The sequence below is a fragment of the Papaver somniferum genome, unplaced genomic scaffold, assembly GCF_003573695.1.
Source record: "Papaver somniferum cultivar HN1 unplaced genomic scaffold, ASM357369v1 unplaced-scaffold_18, whole genome shotgun sequence".
Taxonomy (NCBI): Eukaryota; Viridiplantae; Streptophyta; class Magnoliopsida; order Ranunculales; family Papaveraceae; genus Papaver; species Papaver somniferum.
In genome coordinates, this window is record NW_020627707.1 from 9,112,527 (window position 1) to 9,133,173 (window position 20,647).

Here is a 20,647-nt window from a genome sequence, read left to right on the forward strand (position 1 = left end):
CAATCAAGATACAGTGGAAGAAAATATCGAAGACCAGGTAGGAGAAGACATCCATAACGATTTTGACGAAGAAGATATCCTGTCAAGAGCAAATCAAGACGAAGATTTCAGCAACGAAGATGATTGGAGAATGGTGATCCATGCATTTCTCGAAAAGGGAAGCTTACCCGCGGATCATAAACAAGCCAGGAAAATACTCTTCAAAGTAGGAAGATATGATCTTCGGGATGGGGTCCTGTACAAGAAATCCTTCCTCGGACCGTTACTACGTTGCTTGTCCAGGAAAGAGGGGCATCGAATTCTAAACGACATACACTATGGTGACGCAGGGAATCATAGCTGCATGATATCACTAGCCGACAAAGAAAAAATGCAAGGATATGACTGGCCCACAATGATACAGGATGCCGCAAGAATGTCCCGACGGTGTGAAGAATGTCAGCGTTTCGCCAAAAAGATACATGCGCCGGCAACAACGTTAAATTCTGTAGATAGCCCGTGGCCATTTGCAAAATGGGGCATAGATATCGTCGGGCCTTTCGTCGAAGGATCAGGGAAAGGCGATTTTTGATAGTAGCCACGGACTACTTCAGTAAATGGGTGGAAGCTAAAGCCTTAGCCAGGATCAGAGACGTGGATGTGTTTACTTTCATATTCCAAGACATCATTTGCAGGTTCGGCATACCAGCGGAAATCGTGTCCGATAATGGTAAGCAATTACAGGGGAAAAACATAGACATGCTCTTCGATGCTTTCAAAATAAGGAAGAACAAATCCACCCCCATATACCCTCAAAGCAACGGACAAGCGGAAGCCACTAACAAGACCCTCGCCCTTATCCTCAAAAAGCAATTAGACGAACATAAGAGGCGATGGTGTGAACAGTTGCACAATGTGTTATGGGCATACAGGACAACACGAAGATCCGTCACCGGGGAATCCCCGTTTCTCCTCACTTATGGAGATGAATCAGTCATCCCAACAGAGATCCTCATGCCAACCACAAAGACCGAAGCATGGGAGAAAAATCTCACAACACACATGATATTAGAGATATTGGACGACCTGGAAGGAAGAAGGAAATCAGCATTGCAGAAGATGGAAAATTATCAACGAAGACTAGCAAGGGAGTACAACAAAAAGGTAAAGCTTCGAAATTTTGTAGAGGGGAAGTATGTGCTAAGAAAAATCCCACAGTATCAACGAGAAAAGAAATGGGGAAAGTTAGCACCTACATGGAGAGGACCTTTTATAATACACGACATTGCGGGAAACGGTTCCTACTATCTTCGAAATCTGAAAGGCGAGGTCCTCCGGCATCCTTGGAATGCTAAGTGGCTCAAACCGTACTACCCATAGGAGCAACACAGCTTTGCATCTGCGTGAAGAATACCAGAAGAAGAAGGAAGCATGACCGCTCTACATGTTTCTATCTCTGGACGAGGAGTAGCAGGCCTCAACCTATCAATCAAACAAGCTTTCTGAAATTCAAGTAAACAAAACTTATCAACAATATTGGGGAAAGTAGTTAATCTACAATCTCTCAGGGCTCCTCCATCAGTGTCCATGAGTGTAAGACCAGGGGAAAGGCACCCAGCCGAAAGAGATACCCAACCAACCTTAAGGCAACGGGTCGACGGAATGGGTGTATGTAAATATTTTAACCCCATATCCTAGAACGTTGCCTCGGCCCCCACCGTCTGGGAATCCTCTTGCCCAGGGTTCGCCAGCGGGGTGACAGGTCTCAAGACGATCACGAAGGTACCTCCCTTCGGTATCGCACCCAAACACTTAAAACACTCTTCTTTTGTTTTTAATGTCATTCCTCACAATGCTTAAAATAAAAAACAAACTGATATTGCAGGTATATCAAAAGAAGGATCCATTTCATAAAAGATTCCGCCCCATCAGCAGGGTTGTTCCGAAGAATTGAAGGGACGCTCCCACCAGAAGAGGGTCCCGAGGAGCCAGGCAAGGAGGCAGATACAGGACGATGCGGATAGCTCTTAACGAGGCCATGCTCGGTCTTAAGGCCAATCTCAATCTTCTCCAGCATCTTGTTTGTCTCCTCCGCCAATTGACACCGAGCCTTATGCATAATAACTGTCGTTCGCTGGTGGGATTGAGATAACAACGAGGATAGACGATTCACTTCTTTAGAAGAAGCACCAACGACTTCCTTGCGGGATGCCGCCAGACTCTTAAAATAATTAGTCTGTCCTTCCTGCTGCGCTAAGGAAGATTGAGCCTTTTCAAATTTTTCATTTGCAGCGCGGAGTTGTCCCTCGAGCTCTAAAAAAGATAACACAAGGGAGTTAGCACAGAAAAGACACAATCACACTCAATGAAATCAAGTTATACCTTCGACACAAGCCAAAGCCTCTTCATACTCATTAACAACCACGTCTCGCGCTTCATCAAGATAGTCATATTCCTCGGATAATTTCTTATAATCTAGTTGAAGGTTGGTGAGAGTAAATTGACTTGCATCTAAATCTACCTGCTTCATCGAATCCATGTGACGAAGGTGGTTGACTTCGTTGTTTATCTCTGTTACCCCTTTGCTAAGTCTGTACATACATACTTTGAAATTTCTCTCAGACTCAGCCAGGCGGGCTATTTCAGCGCGAGACGCAGCAAGGGCTTTGCTGAGAGCCCCAACTTCGGCTCTGGCATCGTCCCTTTCTCTGGTAAGACACAACATACTCTCCTTAATTCCCGTAAAAGGAAGGGAGCGAGCCTTTCGTAATTCCTCTTCTAGAAGATGTATTCTAGACTCTAACAACGAAGTACGCTCACGGGATTCCCGCAGATTCTCACGTGTCCACAGCAGCGTACCATTGAACAAAGTACGGTCATGGTTATAAAGATTCTGCATATCAACCATCTGAACATGCCTTGCTCGCCATCCCTCAGCCCGAGCGTCCCACTTTTTGGCTTCGCTCTTAATTTTTTCGACCAGCTCTTTGATACGAGATTTTTGCCGTGCCCTTTCGTTTCGAAGCCATATCAGCTCGGGGACGCCACCCACTGAAGATAGGGTGGGGAGACTCAGACAGAACAACAAAGTAGTAGAGAGGAATTACGAGGGATAAAAGATGGAGAAGAACCAAACCTGTGAAAGTTGAAACTTTGCCGCGAGTTTGATCTAACTCAGCGCGAACGGCGGCAAGCTCTGAACGAAGACCAGTCTCCGCTTCACCCAGCCTTTCTTTCTCTTTAAGGCTATTCTTCAGTTCTTCTATCTCCACCTCAGCCGCAGATAATGCCTTTTCTCTGTGATGAAGCTTGGCCTCCAGCTTCAAAGATTTTGCTTTAAAGAATTGATACAACACGTGGTTACAATGCTCACTCCTCATCATCTACACATCAAACGACAAACATTATTACACCGAAGGATTCAATTGTCACGAAGAGATATGTACGAGGACTTACCTCCAAGACACGCTGCTGGGGAAAACCATATTGGTACCCATCGGCTATGGCCATCATTTCAGCAACAGAAGAGGGAGGGTCCGATACGAGGGTAGCCTCTGGAACACTCAAGATTTTCCCCCACATCTCAGCAACACGCGCCTCGGAAGATAGTTCCATCATCCGACGGGTATAAGCATCAGAATCTTTCTCACCAGCAACCACCGGTGAAGGATGGGGAACAAACAACAGACTCTTTTTCTTGAGCCAATCCATTATGGCATCCTCACCCTCAAACATCAGCGAATGAGGGAAATTCTCGGAAGGCGAGTCAACCACAGACTTCCCCTTTGCTGACATTTCCCTATCGGCACAAGTTTCGGCATCACCACGCGCATTGTGATCCTCCGCGCCCTCATTCTGAACAGCAGCATCTTCCTTACCAGAACCCCCGAGCACATCCCAATCATCATTGGGGAAAGCAAAGAAAAGTCTTCGGGAAAATCGAGGGCATCGTCAAAGAGTTCCCCTGCGGAATATATCCTGTCAAAGGAGAACTCTTGAGAAATGGTGGGGAGAGTTTCCGCATCCTCACCAGCAGGAGCATACATGTCCGCGATAACACTTCCGTCAGCCACCGCGGTATTATTTCTCCCTTCAACACCATCACAACCCGCACCAACCTCTTCCTCGACATCAGGAGGGGAAGTATCAGTGCGTTCTTCCCCATCAGACATTTCCCATCCTCGGCAAACTCTTCGTTCACTGGACTGGTAACTTCTTCATGAACCTCAGCCTCACCCTTCACAATGGTAGAAGACTGCTTGGGCCCAATCTTTTTCTTTTTAGACACCTACAAACCAATACATGTTCCACAAAAAGAGTTATTTTCTCATACACAACTTCATTTTCAAAAAAAAAGGGAGGGGCGCGGCCAGAATCTGCAAAAGCATACCTTGGCAGTAGCGGCACTCTTCGGGGGAAGTATACCACAAGAACCTTCCTCCTCGTCCCCTTCAACAACGTCGAGAGCATAAGGAAAGTTCATGCCTTCGAAATTTAAACGCCAGGGACAGAAATCTCCATAACGAGCAGGAGGAGATTCGCGAGGCATGCTACTCTCAGAAGGACGCCAACCGCGCGGACCGGGGATCCAACCATACACCCAAGGACCAACAATTTCAATAACAGTGGCGTGCCACTCATAATCATGGTCGCGCTTGATCCTTTCGCGAGCGGGAAAAAGTTTCCGCTGACCCGACCCCTCGGTGCCTGGAACGTATTTCAGTTTGGCATCGCTCACCTCACTTAAGAGGCGAATTTCGCCCCGAGGAGCAGCGAGGTTACGAAGGCTAACACTCCACGATTTACCGTTCCTACTATTGACATAATCCCCAAAGGAGTTGTTGAAGTTTTCAGGAGTATACCATTCCCTCTCAGCGGGATTTGGAACGTAACATGTCATCGTCGTCTCCCCCTTACTCCGCAGATAACATTCCCTCAGTGCACAGAGATAGTTCCCCGATAATTGCGACACGGAACGACTGTGAGTATTGGTGGAAGAGCCTTCACGACCAGCCAACACATCATAATAAAAGGAATCAACAGACTTATACAACGAGAGCATAAGACCCGCCTCGAAGGCTCCAACCGTAGTCAACAAGTGAAACTCATCAAACTGATACTTCGAGATGAGCTCGTAAGTAATATCATCCTCAGGGGCATAGAAACGAACCTCGAAGGCTTGAAGCTCATGCGTTTCCTTGAAAACTTCAAGGTCAATATGCTTAAACGTGACTTTCTTCTTGCTGACCGAAACGCTGCGTATCACCGGGGTAGCCTCATCCTCTTCCGCGGGATCGGACGAACCAACAAAAGCTTCGGAAGCTTTTCTTTTCAAAGGAGGATTCTTAGACGATTCAGATCTCGGCACACCACCTTTGGAGTTCTTCTCTTTGGAAGAAAACACGGGAGGCGGCGGCAGAGGGTTCTGCACGGGCACTATAGAACGAAGAGGGGGAATATCGAAGGCGCCACCACGAGGAGGTATCTGCGTACACCTAGAGTCATCACGAGGACGAGAAGCAGCACGGCCGGCAGCGTCTCGAGACCCGAAAGGACCCTTCGATGGATCCCCTTTCCTAGAAGGAGAGCCCTTCGTCCCAGAAGAAGACGAAACTTTACTACCGCGAGGATCCATTTACGACAATTTAGAGAGATTTCCCCCAGGTGGATATGTATCAGACTCTATACGTGGAGGGGATCTCGGTAGACTGGAAGCCGGAGTTTGATAAGGAAGCCGCGGACGGTCAGACATGGCTGCGAGGAGGTACAACAAAAACAAGTTAGAAGCAAACACGAGGGCATCACCAAAGATCAAAAAACCACAAAATTGGCAGTTCATCTCAACATAGCCCAGAAACCCTAAAACTAGCATACATGCATGTATACCCTAAAACACTAAAACCCTAAACTTAAAAGTTCAATCAATACAATGAAAACAATGGCCTCCTCGACTTGAGAAGAAGAACATGGGCAAACTAGCATACATGCATCAAAAGATGTTCTTCATCACAAACAAGGTCCGACAGCAGCAGAAAATTTACAATCAACATAATCAACACAAAACTTAAAACAACAGAAACGAAGAAAAGAAACCTTACCACCACAAACGAAATCCCAAAAGAAGACAACAAACCAGAAACAAACAAGAAACGAGCGTGATTAATGCTAGGGCAGAGAGAATTTAATGGTTGAAGAACAAAGAATGAAGACTGACAGGGAGAATGAAATTAATTTTCAAGGAGAATGAAATTAATTTTTCTCCTCTCCTTAATATACTTGAAAGAAAGCGAAGGAAGTTAATGGAGGAATGGGAAACGTGCCCATTAAATGAGCAGTTAATGCACGAGTGAGAAACGTGCCCAAGTATCTAGGAGAAGTTATTAGGAGAGAGGAGGAATATGTAACGTCTGTTTTCTTCAATGCTCCCACTAAACACTCAAGCCCGAAGAAAAGGGGCAAATTGTGTGTACATATTTCATCATCAAACACGTGTATGTAGCAAGACACGTGGAGAGCATGCAGACCAAGTCATCAAAACATGATGACACACGCCCACAGCCAAGAAGCCCATCCCGTCGACGTCGGATCTTTGCCTGAACAAATCTAAGGGCAGAAGTTAAAAGATGTACCAAAAACACGATGTACTGCGGAGCACCAAATAACTCTCAAAGAGTTACTTTATCTCATCCCCAAAAGAAGCCAAGATCAACGGTGAAGAGAAGGTTGACTGACATGGACGTGACAGGGGAGAAGACACTTGTCTGACACGAGCATGCGTCTCAACTACCCGTGTTAAACACTCTGAGCAGTGCACGTGTCGATCAACCCGTGGAACGAACGAGGATGACTCTGCGTGATCAAGCAATGAACGAAGACCTCCGCGTGATGGACACAAAGCACAAGAAGATAAGGTTCCAACGGCCCTCAGAAACGGGTCCCACACTCTAACCCTATAAATACCCCCTCTCCACCAAGAGAGAGGGGATCGGAAAAAAAAGAGAGAAGGAGAGGGAGAAGGATTGTGAGTGTAAGTTTATCTTTTACAATACACAGACCTATGTAAACTCCAAAGTCATTCGACTACCTCTGTAATCATCAAGTACATAGTGAAACAACAACCCCGTGGATGTAGGCCTTAGTGCTGAACCACGTAAATCCCAGTTTTATTTACATTTCAACACTTTACATTCATCTAACACTCCACGAGTTTTACTTTTATACTTCGTTTTCTTTATTTTCCTCTATGTGAACGCCTCTGGTGATGATATTAGATGAGGTTATGATAAACCCGAAGGTTTTGAGCCAAGGAATCAATGCAATTGTCTCATCAGTGCGAGTATGTATATAGAGTGCGAACATTTTTTGTGAACATATAGATGCCTTCGTGATTTACGTGTTCACAGTATTCTCCGTCGTCCGGACAATTGTTGCATCTTTTTTGTTAATGCAATCTGACAACACTTTACAATCTGTAGCAATAAAGACGCTAAAAAGAATATTATCTTCTAACCATTTTAAAGCCTTCAAAATTGATTTTTGCTTCTGCTTGTAACACGGAGGACGCCCAAACAGATTAAGGAACTACGTTTCGTATCGCCAAAAAACGAACCAACTAAAACCACGTCCGTCTATATTTCTACCCGACAAAAGAAACCGTGGGCGCTACACTAAAAAGTAAAAAAAGAACTAACATAAATAGATCACACAGAGATTTCACATCCTCTAAAAACTCACTGAGAAGAAAACAAAACAAAAAACCGCTGAAATTAATTCTCGATTTTGATCAATCATGGATTCCGTCTTTGCTAATATTGCTCAAGGTCCTGAAGATCCTATCTTAGGGGTACTCTATTCCTTTAAACTTTTCACTTTTATTTCATTTTCATCCCTTTTTTTCTTCTTGCAATCCTTGATTTCTAAATACTTTGATTATAAAAATCAATACTCTGTTGTATTAATCAAAATTTAAAATCAAACCCATGATTATATGATCAAGATTATATCTAAATTAATTTGATTTTGTCATTGATCCATAGTTTTGTTGATCTGTTTAATTTGATTTTTCCTTTTCTGTATGAAATGGTGATGATCAGGTGACTGTTGCATATAACAAGGATACTAGTCCTAACAAATTGAATTTGGGTGTTGGTGCTTATAGAACTGAGGTTTGTCTAGGGTTTTGATTTTTGTATTCAATTTTGATTTCCTTGTCATTCTTCTGATGGAAACTGATTGTTAGGCTAATTGGGTTATTCTTGCTTTCAGGAGGGGAAACCTCTTGTTTTGAATGTAGTAAGGAAAGCAGAACAATTGCTTGTGAATGATCAGTAAGGGCTTGCTTTCAATCTAGTTCGTTTTTTTGTCAATTCTTGTTCCATTCGTATGAATTTAATTTTCTAATGTTTGTATGATGTTTTTTAATTCAGGTCTCGTGTGAAAGAATATCTACCAATCACTGGATTAGCTGATTTCAATAAGTGTAGTGCGAAGCTCATCTTTGGTGCTGATAGGTAAGGGAAATTGCTTGATAGTTGATGTTTTTTTTGTTTTTTTTGCTTGATACTTGATAGTACATTGTATATTTCTATGGCATTTCTAACTTACCAAAAAAAAAATGTATGGCATTTTTAGTATGTTAACAATGTGGAAGTTTAGATGTGTTTGATTATAGAAGAAACAAGATATCGACATGAAATGATTTTGTTGAGTTTCCATCCTTTTCAAATGTCCTGGTTGATTCTAGTTGTATGTTTGCCCAGTTGGGATTTGGGACAAGCAACATCTGTTCATAGTGATTAATGATTTCGGTATCTTACAATGCTATGTTCTCGTTAACAGGAAACTTAATTTTTGCTAAAAGTTGTTTTTTGTGATGAGCTATAGAGTAACCCTTCTTTTCATATGATAAAAAAATGCATTGATTCTGTATCGTGAAGCTGAATGATCTTTATATAGTTTAATAATGGATATTTCATCTGCATTTGAACAGCCCAGCTATTCAAGAAAACAGGGTGACCACTGTCCAGTGCCTATCCGGTACTGGTTCATTGAGGGTTGGAGCTGAATTCCTGGCAAAACATTACCATCAAGTAAACAATCTTAGTACTTTGCTTGTATTATGATATTGTTTGAGGTATTATATAATTTAATCTTTTATCTTAACCTTGTTTCTCAGCGCACAATATATATTCCTCGGCCGACATGGGGAAACCATCCAAAAGTGTTCTCTATAGCAGGTTTAGCCGTGGAATATTATCGTTATTACGAGCCCAACACACGTGGACTAGATTTTCAAGGTTAACAAACTCTCCCTTTTATTTGAAACAATGCTCACGAACCTGCATTATATGATTCAAAGACTAGTCTCTTACAGGATGGATGGTTAAATGCAATATATTGGACTTTATACTACTCAGTTTGGTTAAAATGGTTTTCTTTCGCTCTTCTACGGCATTTGCTTTTTCTTCATCTTTTCGATGTTCAGCTGATTGCCCCTCGTTTACGTCATGCAAAGTTACCAGGAAATTCTTATGATTTGTTCTCTGTTCCATGTCATCTCTTTAAATCATAGCCTTTTCTGCTAGTATTGGTTATTGCTTCTCATCTGAGTGATTCTTTGTATGTGAATACCAGGCCTGCTAGAAGACCTGAAATCTGCCCCAGCAGGTGCAATAGTACTTCTTCATGCATGTGCTCATAACCCAACTGGTGTTGATCCAACCCTTGAGCAGTGGGAACAAATCAGGCAGTTAATGAGATCACAAGGATTGCTACCTTTCTTTGACAGTGCTTATCAGGTACACTCAAGGTTATCTGGATTTCAACCCAATTAGTATTGTTAAGTCTGTTAGGACCCCCGCAATCAAGAGGAGGATCATTGCTTGCTGAAATTGTGAATTCTATAGTAATTTAGTGACCGAATGTACCATTATAATTCTATTGCTTACTAACATAGAATACTTGACATCTTTAAGGGTTTTGCAAGTGGAAGTTTGGATGCAGATGCACAACCCATTCGCATGTTTGTAGCAGATGGTGGTGAATGTTTTGCTGCTCAGAGTTATGCAAAGAACATGGGATTGTATGGGGAGCGTGTTGGGGCTCTTAGCATTGTAAGATTCTATAACTTTGATATATGCTTGCTGGAAATATTTAAAACGGGCAAATTAGTATGCCAATAAGTAAGCATTGTGTTTGAGTTTCTTGTTTTTCTTACTAAAACCTAAGGAAAAATGGGCAACCTTGATGATGTAACAGGTATGCAAATCAGCTGATGCGGCTAGCAGAGTAGAGAGCCAACTCAAACTTGTAATCAGACCCATGTATTCGAACCCTCCTATTCATGGTCCCTCAATCGTGGCTACCATTCTTAAAGACAGGTATTAATCTTATGTTACTCTTTACCATGTAGTAACTTCACTTGTGAAATGTAAAACTTAGACTTCTTAGTGACTTTCAAAGAGAAGATGTTCCAACATTTCCAATAATATAAATGCCTTCTGGTATGCAGGGATATGTACAACGAATGGACTGTGGAGTTGAAAGCGATGGCTGATCGAATTATCACTATGCGACAACAACTTTTTGATGCTTTAACAGCTAAAGGTAATGCAGATCTCATTTATTTTATTCTGTCTGGTTTCTCCTTTGTGTAGCGCCCCCTTTGTACAACGAAATCGAGTGCTTCTTAGAGTTGTGTATCAGTTCCCCCTTTGAGCTATTAGAGTTATTTTCTTGAAATTATGAAAATTATAAATTTACCTTATAGATAATTGCAAATAAGAGATACAAAATTAGCTGATAATCTGAAACTGTTGAAGTACCAAATCAAAACCATGATTTGGGCCAATAAAGTGTCTCTGTAACTAAAAGAATTATATGTCAAAAAATCTTGTATGCACTTACGTCTGTGATCGATTGAAAACCATAGCATCTCAGAAGCACAATTAAGTGAACTTCATTGTTTTTCTTCTCCACATCTTGCCCATGATGCATCAATTGCATGTTTTGTCATTTGTCCCCTGACAGTATCAGTGTCTCTCTTCAGGTTTGAACCATATAGCGGACTGACAAAATGACATGCTAATTTATTTATTTTTGTGTTGCAGGAACACCTGGTGATTGGAGTCACATTATTAAGCAGATAGGAATGTTTACTTTCACTGGATTGAACACAGAACAAGTTGCATTCATGACCAAAGAGTACCATGTTTACATGACTTCAGATGGGTAAGTCCGCCATTTTTTCCAGAACATTGCCACAATCATCAAATTTTTTTGTGTCCTATTTTTTTTTTTTTAGAATTTGGCCTCTAATTTGTCATTCAAGACCCCACTCTAAAATCTTATTTTCTGAAACAGGAGAATCAGCATGGCAGGTCTAAGCTCTAGAACAGTTCCTCACCTTGCAGATGCTATACATGCTGCTGTGACCAAAGCCAACTAAACAGTTCCTCACTTTCCGACAGATACACTAATCTACCTTGAATTTAGTATCAATTTTCCAGTAATAAATTGTTATCTCATGAAGCTAGACAATTACTAGAATGAAGTTGAGATTTTTCTATGTCTCGAGATAAACTGAAAGGTTATTTTTTTGGTAGATCATAAACTGAAAGATTTTAATCTCAGTGTATCCAGAAGTTGAAATCTTTATTATATTTATGGGTCATTGTGATTGTGATGGCAAATGGGAAATCGAGAAAGTATATTCAAAATTTTAACTCTTCAAGTACAGTTGATGAAAATCACGTTTTGCTTTGTTTTTAAGGTTTGAGTTGACGTAAACATAGGCAAGCCCATGCACAACCCACCAAGGCTACAGCTACATTCAAAACAAGCTAAACAGCAACAGAAACACCCAAATAACACTCTAAATGTTCTTGGGAGGTCTTCTCTTCCCTCGTCGCCCTAGGTCTCATAAGCTATACGGACTACGGAGGTATACTTTTTCAATATAGCTTTGCAAGGGATCAGCTTCTAAATTCTCTTCATGGGTTGGTGTTGACGTATTAAAAACCTGTTCCTTCAGACATAATATCTCATGATCACATTTGTCAACCAAACGTTGGCAACCTTCACAATCATCAGTTTGTTCTGTACGGTGTCTAAGAAGCACTTTCTCCAAACGCATCTGTTCATACACGAAACTTTCGAGATAGTCTTCAAGAATGTTGGACATTCGGTGAAGAGAAGCATTCAAGAACCGCACTAAGCTAGTACTATCAGTTGTTAGCGTTTACGAATCACATTGTTCAAATGCGCCTGTTCACAAATGAAATTTTCGATATAGTCTTCAAAGATGTTAGCTATTCGGCGAAGAGCAGCATTCAGGAGCCTGGTGGCATCATGGGTACACCTGTGCCACTGCCTCGTTCTGCCATTGCTATCACATTGGCAGAATAAAATCCAAGTCTAATTCGTGATGTACTCTAACATAAGCCAGAGATTAGCTCGAGTGTTAAGCTGAGGGATCTCTAAATAGAAACCGAAGTATAATTAGAACTCGTTTTCCTTTCTCTTTAAATATACACCGGGAGTTTCTTATTTTTGTCTATAACTTTTCATAGCAACATAAATATTGCAGTCGACAGCAACATTAGAATCACACTGCACTTCAGAGAAAGAAGATTGAACAGGCCATTATTATGCCGAGGATAATATTTACATGGGTTACTCCTCTAGGAGAAACGGAACCTTCTGTCAGAACTAAGTTGAACGGTGAGGTGGATAGTTCTTCGGATGAAGCTCAATTTGTCGTAGAGATTCAAGTATTAAGATCAACACAGTATTGATCTCATGTTTAAAAAAGTAGTAAGATTATGGCAGTTCAACAAGAGGAAGAATCGATAATATCGAAACTGTTTCCGGTTAGGTTTCATGATATATTACCAAGGAGAGATGTGTTTGGTAATTGCAATTTTATGCCCGTCTTATCGAGCATCTATGATTACGTTGGAGATATGTTATTAGATAATATGTGTGTCTGTCAAGTCAACCTTAGTTGACTTGACCTATCTCTATGAGGGTAAGTGTGTGGGCTACGTGTATGCCTGTAAGAACATAGTTATTGGTTGTATTAATAGTCAATGATAGTTTCTGTAATAATTATCTTTTTCAATAATATTCAGGTCATTGGTTTCTCATAGTATCATTGGGAACGATCCTATCATAAATTTTTCATAAATTTTTTTCTGCAAATAATCTTTCTTACACAACTTTTTCAAGCAGATTAAAGAATTCTTCATACCTTTTTACAATAATCTTTTGGATTCTTTACAAATTCAGATCCAAATCTGATTTCTTCTAGGTCAGAACTTTATTTCAAGATTCAATTCTGGTTTCTTGGTCGACATCAATTTCAGATCTAGATTGTTAATGTCCGTAATTGTTTATCAAAGAAGAAGAAATATGGCTTCCGCTGGTACATCTCAAGATGGTAATCCTCTGAATTTCACTTTACCATTCTCAAATATATCAAACTTTGTTTCATTAAAATTAGATTCCACAAATTTTCTTCTATGGCGAGACCAATTTGAGTCAATTTTAGTTTCCACCGATTTATATGGCTATGTTACTGGTACTGAAAGAGAACCCTCTAAGTATAATACTACTGATGGAATTTCTGTTTTAAATCCAAAGATGGGTATATTGGAAGAAAGTTGATTCTTTTGTTATGAGTTGTTTGAAAGCAACCTTAACTCCATCGGTTTCTGGAGATGTATTGGGTTTATCAACTGCAAAAGAAATTTGGTCTTTTCTTGAAGTTAGCTTTAGAAATCAGTTCTTAGCAAGAAAAAGTATGCTAAGAAATCAATTGTATAGCTTTAAGAAAGGAAATCTCATTGTATTGCTTTATCAGCAAAATTTGAAGACTATAGCTGATTCATTGGCAGCTATTGGTGAAAGAGTTAGTGAATCAGATTTAGTGATGCATGTATTGAATGGCCTAGGGAGAGAATATGACAATTTTGTGATTTCTTCACCAAATAGAGAAGTCCCTTTTACCTTTGCAGAGTTAAAACCCAGATTACTTAATCATGAGCAATGGCTTATTGATCAAACTAATGATACTAATATGTCATTTGATGCTCAGAATCCTAGTGGTTTCTATTCCAGAAATATGCATTCTCGTAATGGGAATGGAAATTTTAATAACAAAAATGGGAATGGTAATGGAAATAAAAACAAAAGTTCAGGTAATGGCAGTTATAACAACAAGAACTCAGGAAATGGAAATTTTAATAACAAGAACTCAGGCAATGGTAGGTCTAATACCTCTTATGAAGGTGGCTCTGCTACTGGTAATGGAAGGAGAGATTATTCTCAAGTTGAGTGCCAAATTTTTAGGAAGAAGGGACATTTTGCTATTAGGTGTCACTTCAGATATTATCCTCCGCCATATACTTCTGGTTCAACTTCAGGAAATGGTTCAGCTAATTTGGCACAACAATCTGCTTTTACATCTGTGAATGAAGACATGGGTTATTCTGGTGCTTTCAACAGTTCTGGTGCTTCTACTTCAACTGCTCCACAGTGGCTTGCTGATTCTGGTGCAACTGCACATATGACTGGTGATGAGAGCTTACTTCAACATACTTCTGGCTACAAGGGCAAGGACCATGTACAAGTGGGAAATGGTAAGTCTCTTGCTATTACTTCTACTGGAATCTCTAGTATTAAAACACCTAAAACTAGCTTTAGGTTGAATACTATCTTATTGGTTCCTGAGATAAAGCATAATTTACTATCTATAACTAGATTTACAAGGGGTAATCACTGCTACTTCAAACTCACTCCAACTACATATGAAATAAGAGATCTTTATACACATGCTTTGCTTGCTCAAGGCACTGTAGTTAATAATCTTTATCCTATTCATCATTCTATTTTTCCATCTAATTCTAGTCTTGCTTTATTTGCTGCTATTTCTGCTCCTTCAAATGTTTGGCATAGTAGGTTAAGTCATCCATCAGATAACATTGTTCAAAAATTACACTCCTCAAAACATATTATTTTAACTACCACTCATTCCACTGCTTTGTGTGATCCATGTCAGCTTGCTAAAAGCAAAAAGTTGCCTTTTCAATTGTCCAATTCTCATGAAAATAAACCCTTGTCTTTGATACATTGTGATGTTTGGGGTCCTACAATTCCTTCTTTAAATGGTTTAGATACTACAAGTAGATTCAATTGGATTTATCCAATGGAACTCAAGTCAGATGCTTCCAAATGTTTTAATCATTTCAAAACTCATACTGAAAATCAGTTTTCTACAAAAATTGTTTCTTTCAAGTGGATGGTGCTGCAGAGTTAGTTAAAGGTCCATTCAAAACTATTCTTGCACAGAGTGGTATTACTGTTAGGATTTCTTGTCCTAAAACCCCTGAGCAGAATGATCTAGCTGAACGAAAGCATAGACACATTACTGAAATGGGTAATACTCTTATGTTTAATGCTTTTTTTCCAAAAGAAATGTGGTATGATGCTTTTTTAACTGCCACATATCTAATTAACAGAACTCCCACAAAAATTCTGCATTACAAATCTCCCTTTGAAGTTTTGTTTGGGTCTCCTCCTGATTATTCTTTTCTAAATTTTTTTGGCGTTGTTTGTTATCCTCATTTAGTTCATCTTAGAACAGATAAACTTTCTCCAAAGTCTATAAAATGTGTTTTTCTTGGTTACAGTTCTTTGCATAAGAGTTACAAGTGTTATAATCCTGTAACTAGAAAAACATACATTTCTAGAAATGTAATTTTTGATGAATCCAGTTTTATTTTTCTAGTTTTTCACCTTCTACTTCCTCTCATGCTTTACAACCAATTCCAATTTCTTCTGCCACAGAAAATCTTGTTTCTAATCCTTCTTTACCAATTCAAGCTTCATCTAGTTCTGATATTGTTCCTTCATCTACTACTATGGTCACTAAAGCTCAAAAAGGAATATCTAAACCTAAATTATTTCCAGATCATGTTGCACATGTCTCTGTCAAATATCATATTTCATATACTTTTGTTTCTTTGTTAACTACAGTTTCTGAGTCAAAAACTTTTAAGCAAGCAATGAGTGTTCCTGACTGGCAGGTCTCAATGAAAGATGAGTATGTAGCTCTAAGAAATAATGATACTTGGGATTATGTGGCTCCTGAACCTCATATGAATATCCTAGGATCTAAATGGGTATATAAAGTAAATCAAAAATCAGATGGGACTATTGATAGGCTTAAATCTAGATTAGTTGCAAAGGGTTATGATCAGCAGGATGGCATTGATTACAATGAGACTTTTAGTCCAGTTGTGAAGTCAACTACAGTAAGAGTAGTTCTTTGTATTTCTATTACATATAATTGGTCAATAAGACAGTTGTATGTAAGTAATGCCTTTCTTCATGGCTACTTAGATGAAGATGTCTACATGTCACAACCTCAAGGTTTTATTAATCCTGATTCTCCACCTAATTATGTTTGTCATCTTAAGAAGAGTCTCTATGGTTTGAAACAAGCTCCTAGAGATTGGTTTCACAGATTTAGTACTTTTCTTCTCAATTATGGTTTTAAGAAGGCAATCTCTGATAAATCAATGTTTGTATTTTCTTCTTCACATGGGATGATAGTCTTGTCATCTACATATTTTGCTGACTGGAAGTTCTTCAATGCTGATTGACACACTTGTTATTTCTTTGAAGAAGGAATTTTCCATGAAAGAACTTGGTGATTTGAGTTATTTTTTAGGAATTGAGGCAGTTAGAGGTTCTGGTTCTATTGCTCTGACACAAATGAAATATACTTTAGAATTGCTATCAAAAGCTAACATGCTTGATAGTAAACCATGTGATACTTCTGTAACAAAAGGAGCAAGAGTCTCAGTACATGATGGTGTCAAATTACAGGATGCTGCTGGATATAGAACTCTTGTAGGGAGTTTGCAATATTGACTATTACTAGGCCAGATATCTGCTTTGGTGTAAATTATGTGTCTCAATTCATGCATTCACCTACAGATGTGCATTTACAGTTGGTTAAAAGGTACAATTGGCTTAAGAATCACTTTGAGAAAGGGCAGTTTAATTTATTTGAAAGCATACACAGACTCAGATTGGGCAGGATGCCCAAATACTAGAAGATCAACTTTTGGATATGCTGTGTTTTTGGGTTCTAATTTGGTGTCTTGGTCTTCAAAAAAACAGCCTACTGTTTCCAAATCTTCAGCTGAGGCTGAATACAAATGTTTATCTGTTGCTTCTGCAGAGTTAAAATGGCTCTTTGATCTCTTGTCAGAACAACATATTACTGTTTCAACACCAACATTGCTTCTCTGTGATAATACTAGTGCTTTAGCTTTGTTTTCTAATCCTGTTTTTCATGCAAGGACCAAACATATAAAGATTCAATATCACACTGTGAGGGAGCTTGTGGAGAAAGGGTTTTTAAAGCTTCAACATATTTCTTCTGAAGATCAAATAGCAGATATTTTTACAAAAGGGCTTTGTTTTCCTGTCTTTTCAAAGTTGTTGAAGTCTTTAATGGATACAAGTTTACAGTTTCCTGCAACAAGTGATTCTTCTATTTCTGGTGTTTCTACATAGTGTGATGCTGCTGTCCTTATATAACTGTGATGCCTTTTCTACATAGCGTGATAAAAGTCAACTGCTTCTACAACAAGTGATGCTTATAGTGGTGTTTCTACATAGTCAACTGCTTTTGCAACTACTTCATCAAAAGCTACTTTGTAGTTTATCTTCTCAGTATGACTGGTTTTGTCTGCTACTTTTAGTTTTTTTTTTTGCTCTGTTTTCTTTTGTTCAAACTGTTCTAGTTATCCCTTAACAGTTTGAGAGGGTGTATTAGATAATGTGTATGTCTGTCAAGTCAACCTTAGTTGACTTGACCTATCTCTATGAGTGTAAGTGTGTGGGCTTACACACACAGTTATTGGCTGTATTAATAGCCAATGATAGTTTCTGTAATAATTATCTTCAATAATATTCAAGTCATTGGTTTCTCATATGTTTCCTTCTAACTTTACTCCGGAAAGTTTTATAGAAAAATTAAAAGATGATCTACTGATCAAGATATACAACGACATCCTTCCACCACAAGTTGATACCGCAAAGTACCACTACTTTGTGGTCATACCCATACAAGTGGTCAGAATAGCAGAAGAGGTTCATGCAGATGGAGAAGTATGTCTTTTGCAAAATTGAGAGTTTGTTCAAAAGATGATTGATTCAAGATCACCAACATCTTATTCTTCGTCATTTGTCGCAAAATATTCAACAGTGGCGACAGTGAAGAACACAAGGCTGGTTGTTCAATATGCTTGAAAGAATTCGAAAATGGGATTTACATCAGTGAGTTGGCATGCTCCCATGTCTTTCACATGGGATGCATCGTTAATTGGTTCGCAAGAGATACCAATTGTCCTCTCTGTCGATCTCGGGAAGGCCTATCAGAAAATAATTCATGAAATAATACCATATCAGTAGGATTTAAATATCTGAAACCATAGCGCAAAACATTTATCATTGGAGTATTTGCAGCATGTTGCATGTCGCGAATGCAAATTTCTCTAAAAACTTAATTATTTTTAAATTTGTGAATCTTTGCAGTGAAGTGAAGTCCACTTATTTTTATGGGCTTCAACAAATGGGTTGTGAATTTTTGAAGTAGGTTGTGAATTCAATTGAACTGATAAGGGGTATTGTTGTTTGTACATATAAAATACTTTTAGGCACAAAACATGGTTGATTTGATGATTATGATATGAAAGTCAGAACACGAAGTAAAAATTAATACAAAGATACAACAATTTAACATAGTTCAGCGATGTTATGTCTACATCCACGGATGAACATCAGGAGAGATATTTTACTGATATGCAAGTAACTTAGTTAGAAGCAAGGCGTATTGAAATTTCTGGAACCTTTTTTGGGTTAGAGAAGTGAACATGGACTAGAGGGCTTGACTAGCGAATTTTGTGATGAAATATGAGCACTCGACCAAAAAAAAAAAGGAGGCCAGAGAAGCCACCAGAGGCCAAAGGTAAAACAGCCGAGTGCAATAATTGCGCCTATGTACAATTCTCGGTTATGTCAGTGGAGCGTACCCAACGCTCCTATGAATACATGTTTATATGGAAAAGAATTAAGTAGAAGTAGACGACATGAGAAATAAAAGAGTTAATCCCAATAACAAGTGGAAATGAAAGAGGAAAAGACATGGTGGTTATGGAGTTACCAATTTGATTGGGGTGTACCATTTCAAAGTTGAAGGACGTTTAGATTCATGAACAACCAACATTAGCCTGCAAATCGGGAGAGTTGAGGAAAGAGAGTGTCTGCAAATCTTGCGACGACTCAATGACTTTGATTTCATCCCAGATCTTGGTTTTTACGTTTTCCTTATCAATTCAAGTGAATTTCTGGGTTGACTTCAATATATTGTTTGAGTTTTAATGATTGGAGTTCTTTAATTCAAGTGGTTAATCATGGATTCATGTCCTGAAACCACTTTTTTTGATCGAAAAAAATGAAGAATGCACAAATTCTGTAGCTGAAAATAATTCAGAGAAAATTCCATCTATAGTTCTGCTTGATGGTCTATTTAATGAGGGTCTAAATCCATGGAGTTTTTCATTGACTGGAAGACTCGATTTACAAGAGATTAAGTTTGTAGATGCTTCTGTTATTTTGCGACAACAATGGAAATTAACATGAAATTGCAAACTAATTCCTTTGGGAAGAGGTTTTTTCACAATTAAGTTGGATAATGAAGTAGATCGTCAGTATATCAAATCCAGGGATTGGAAGGTGATTAATCAAACCTTAAAACTCAGAAAATGGATTTCTAATTTTCGTTCTGCAAACCAAAGAATCTCGAAAGCATCAGTGTGGTTTCGTCTTCCTGGTTTAGGTTTAAAATTTTGGAAAGAAATTTTTTTATTCACAATTTACAGTGAATTGGGTACTCCTATCAAAGTTGATAAAGCTACTCTAAAGTGTGATGTGGGTTATTATGCTAACATTCTGGTTGAAATCGACTTTGCTCATTCAGTTCCTAGTAAGGTTTGGATTGGTACCAAGTAGGTGGTTTTTTTCAGGACGTATTAATTCCAAATCGCCCTCAATTCTGCACTACCTGTCGTGTGGTTGGACATTTTATTACAGATTGTAGAGTGGAAAAGAATAAAGCACAATCAAGGAATTATACCCGAAGAAGATTCAGTAGTTAATTGTATTCATGAGGTAACACTCCTCCATCCTGTTAATGAAGATTTTGCTCTAGCAAAAGGAAGGTTTGGCCCTCTTGATCTGGATGTAGGTGAAATAGAAATGAATAACTCTGAAAATTTAGAATCTGATATTTTGAAAGTTTCAAAAGTTTTGAAAATTGTTGAAGATAATAATGCAATTCACATCACGGTCAAATTTGTGGATGGTTCTTCTGGATAGGTTACATCAGAGACCACTCCCATTACTTCATGGTCCAAGATAGTGGAGAAGGAAATGGTGATCACCTCAGCTAGTTCCTATGGGTATAAAAGTACAACTCCTGTTAAGGTGAGTAAGCAAGCTCTTACTAATGCAAAGTATAACTTTAGGAAAATCGAGGTAAAGGGGGTACTAATAACCCTCCTTCTAAGCAATGAAAATATTATTTTGGAACATA

General features: G+C 39.0%; 1 protein-coding gene across 1 annotated transcript; it reads left to right on the forward strand.

The window, feature by feature from the left end:
- The first annotated feature begins 7,666 nt into the window (after positions 1–7,666).
- LOC113338059 (aspartate aminotransferase, cytoplasmic) lies at positions 7,667–11,704 on the forward strand. Its single transcript, XM_026583575.1, has 12 exons — positions 7,667–7,822; positions 8,073–8,144; positions 8,245–8,306; positions 8,406–8,489; positions 8,969–9,068; positions 9,155–9,275; positions 9,613–9,776; positions 9,954–10,091; positions 10,237–10,358; positions 10,490–10,584; positions 11,088–11,208; positions 11,341–11,704. Exons 1-12 carry the CDS (start codon positions 7,769–7,771, stop codon positions 11,423–11,425), a joined length of 1,218 nt encoding a protein of 405 aa, XP_026439360.1. The 5' UTR covers positions 7,667–7,768; the 3' UTR covers positions 11,426–11,704.
- Positions 11,705–20,647: the final 8,943 nt, after the last annotated feature.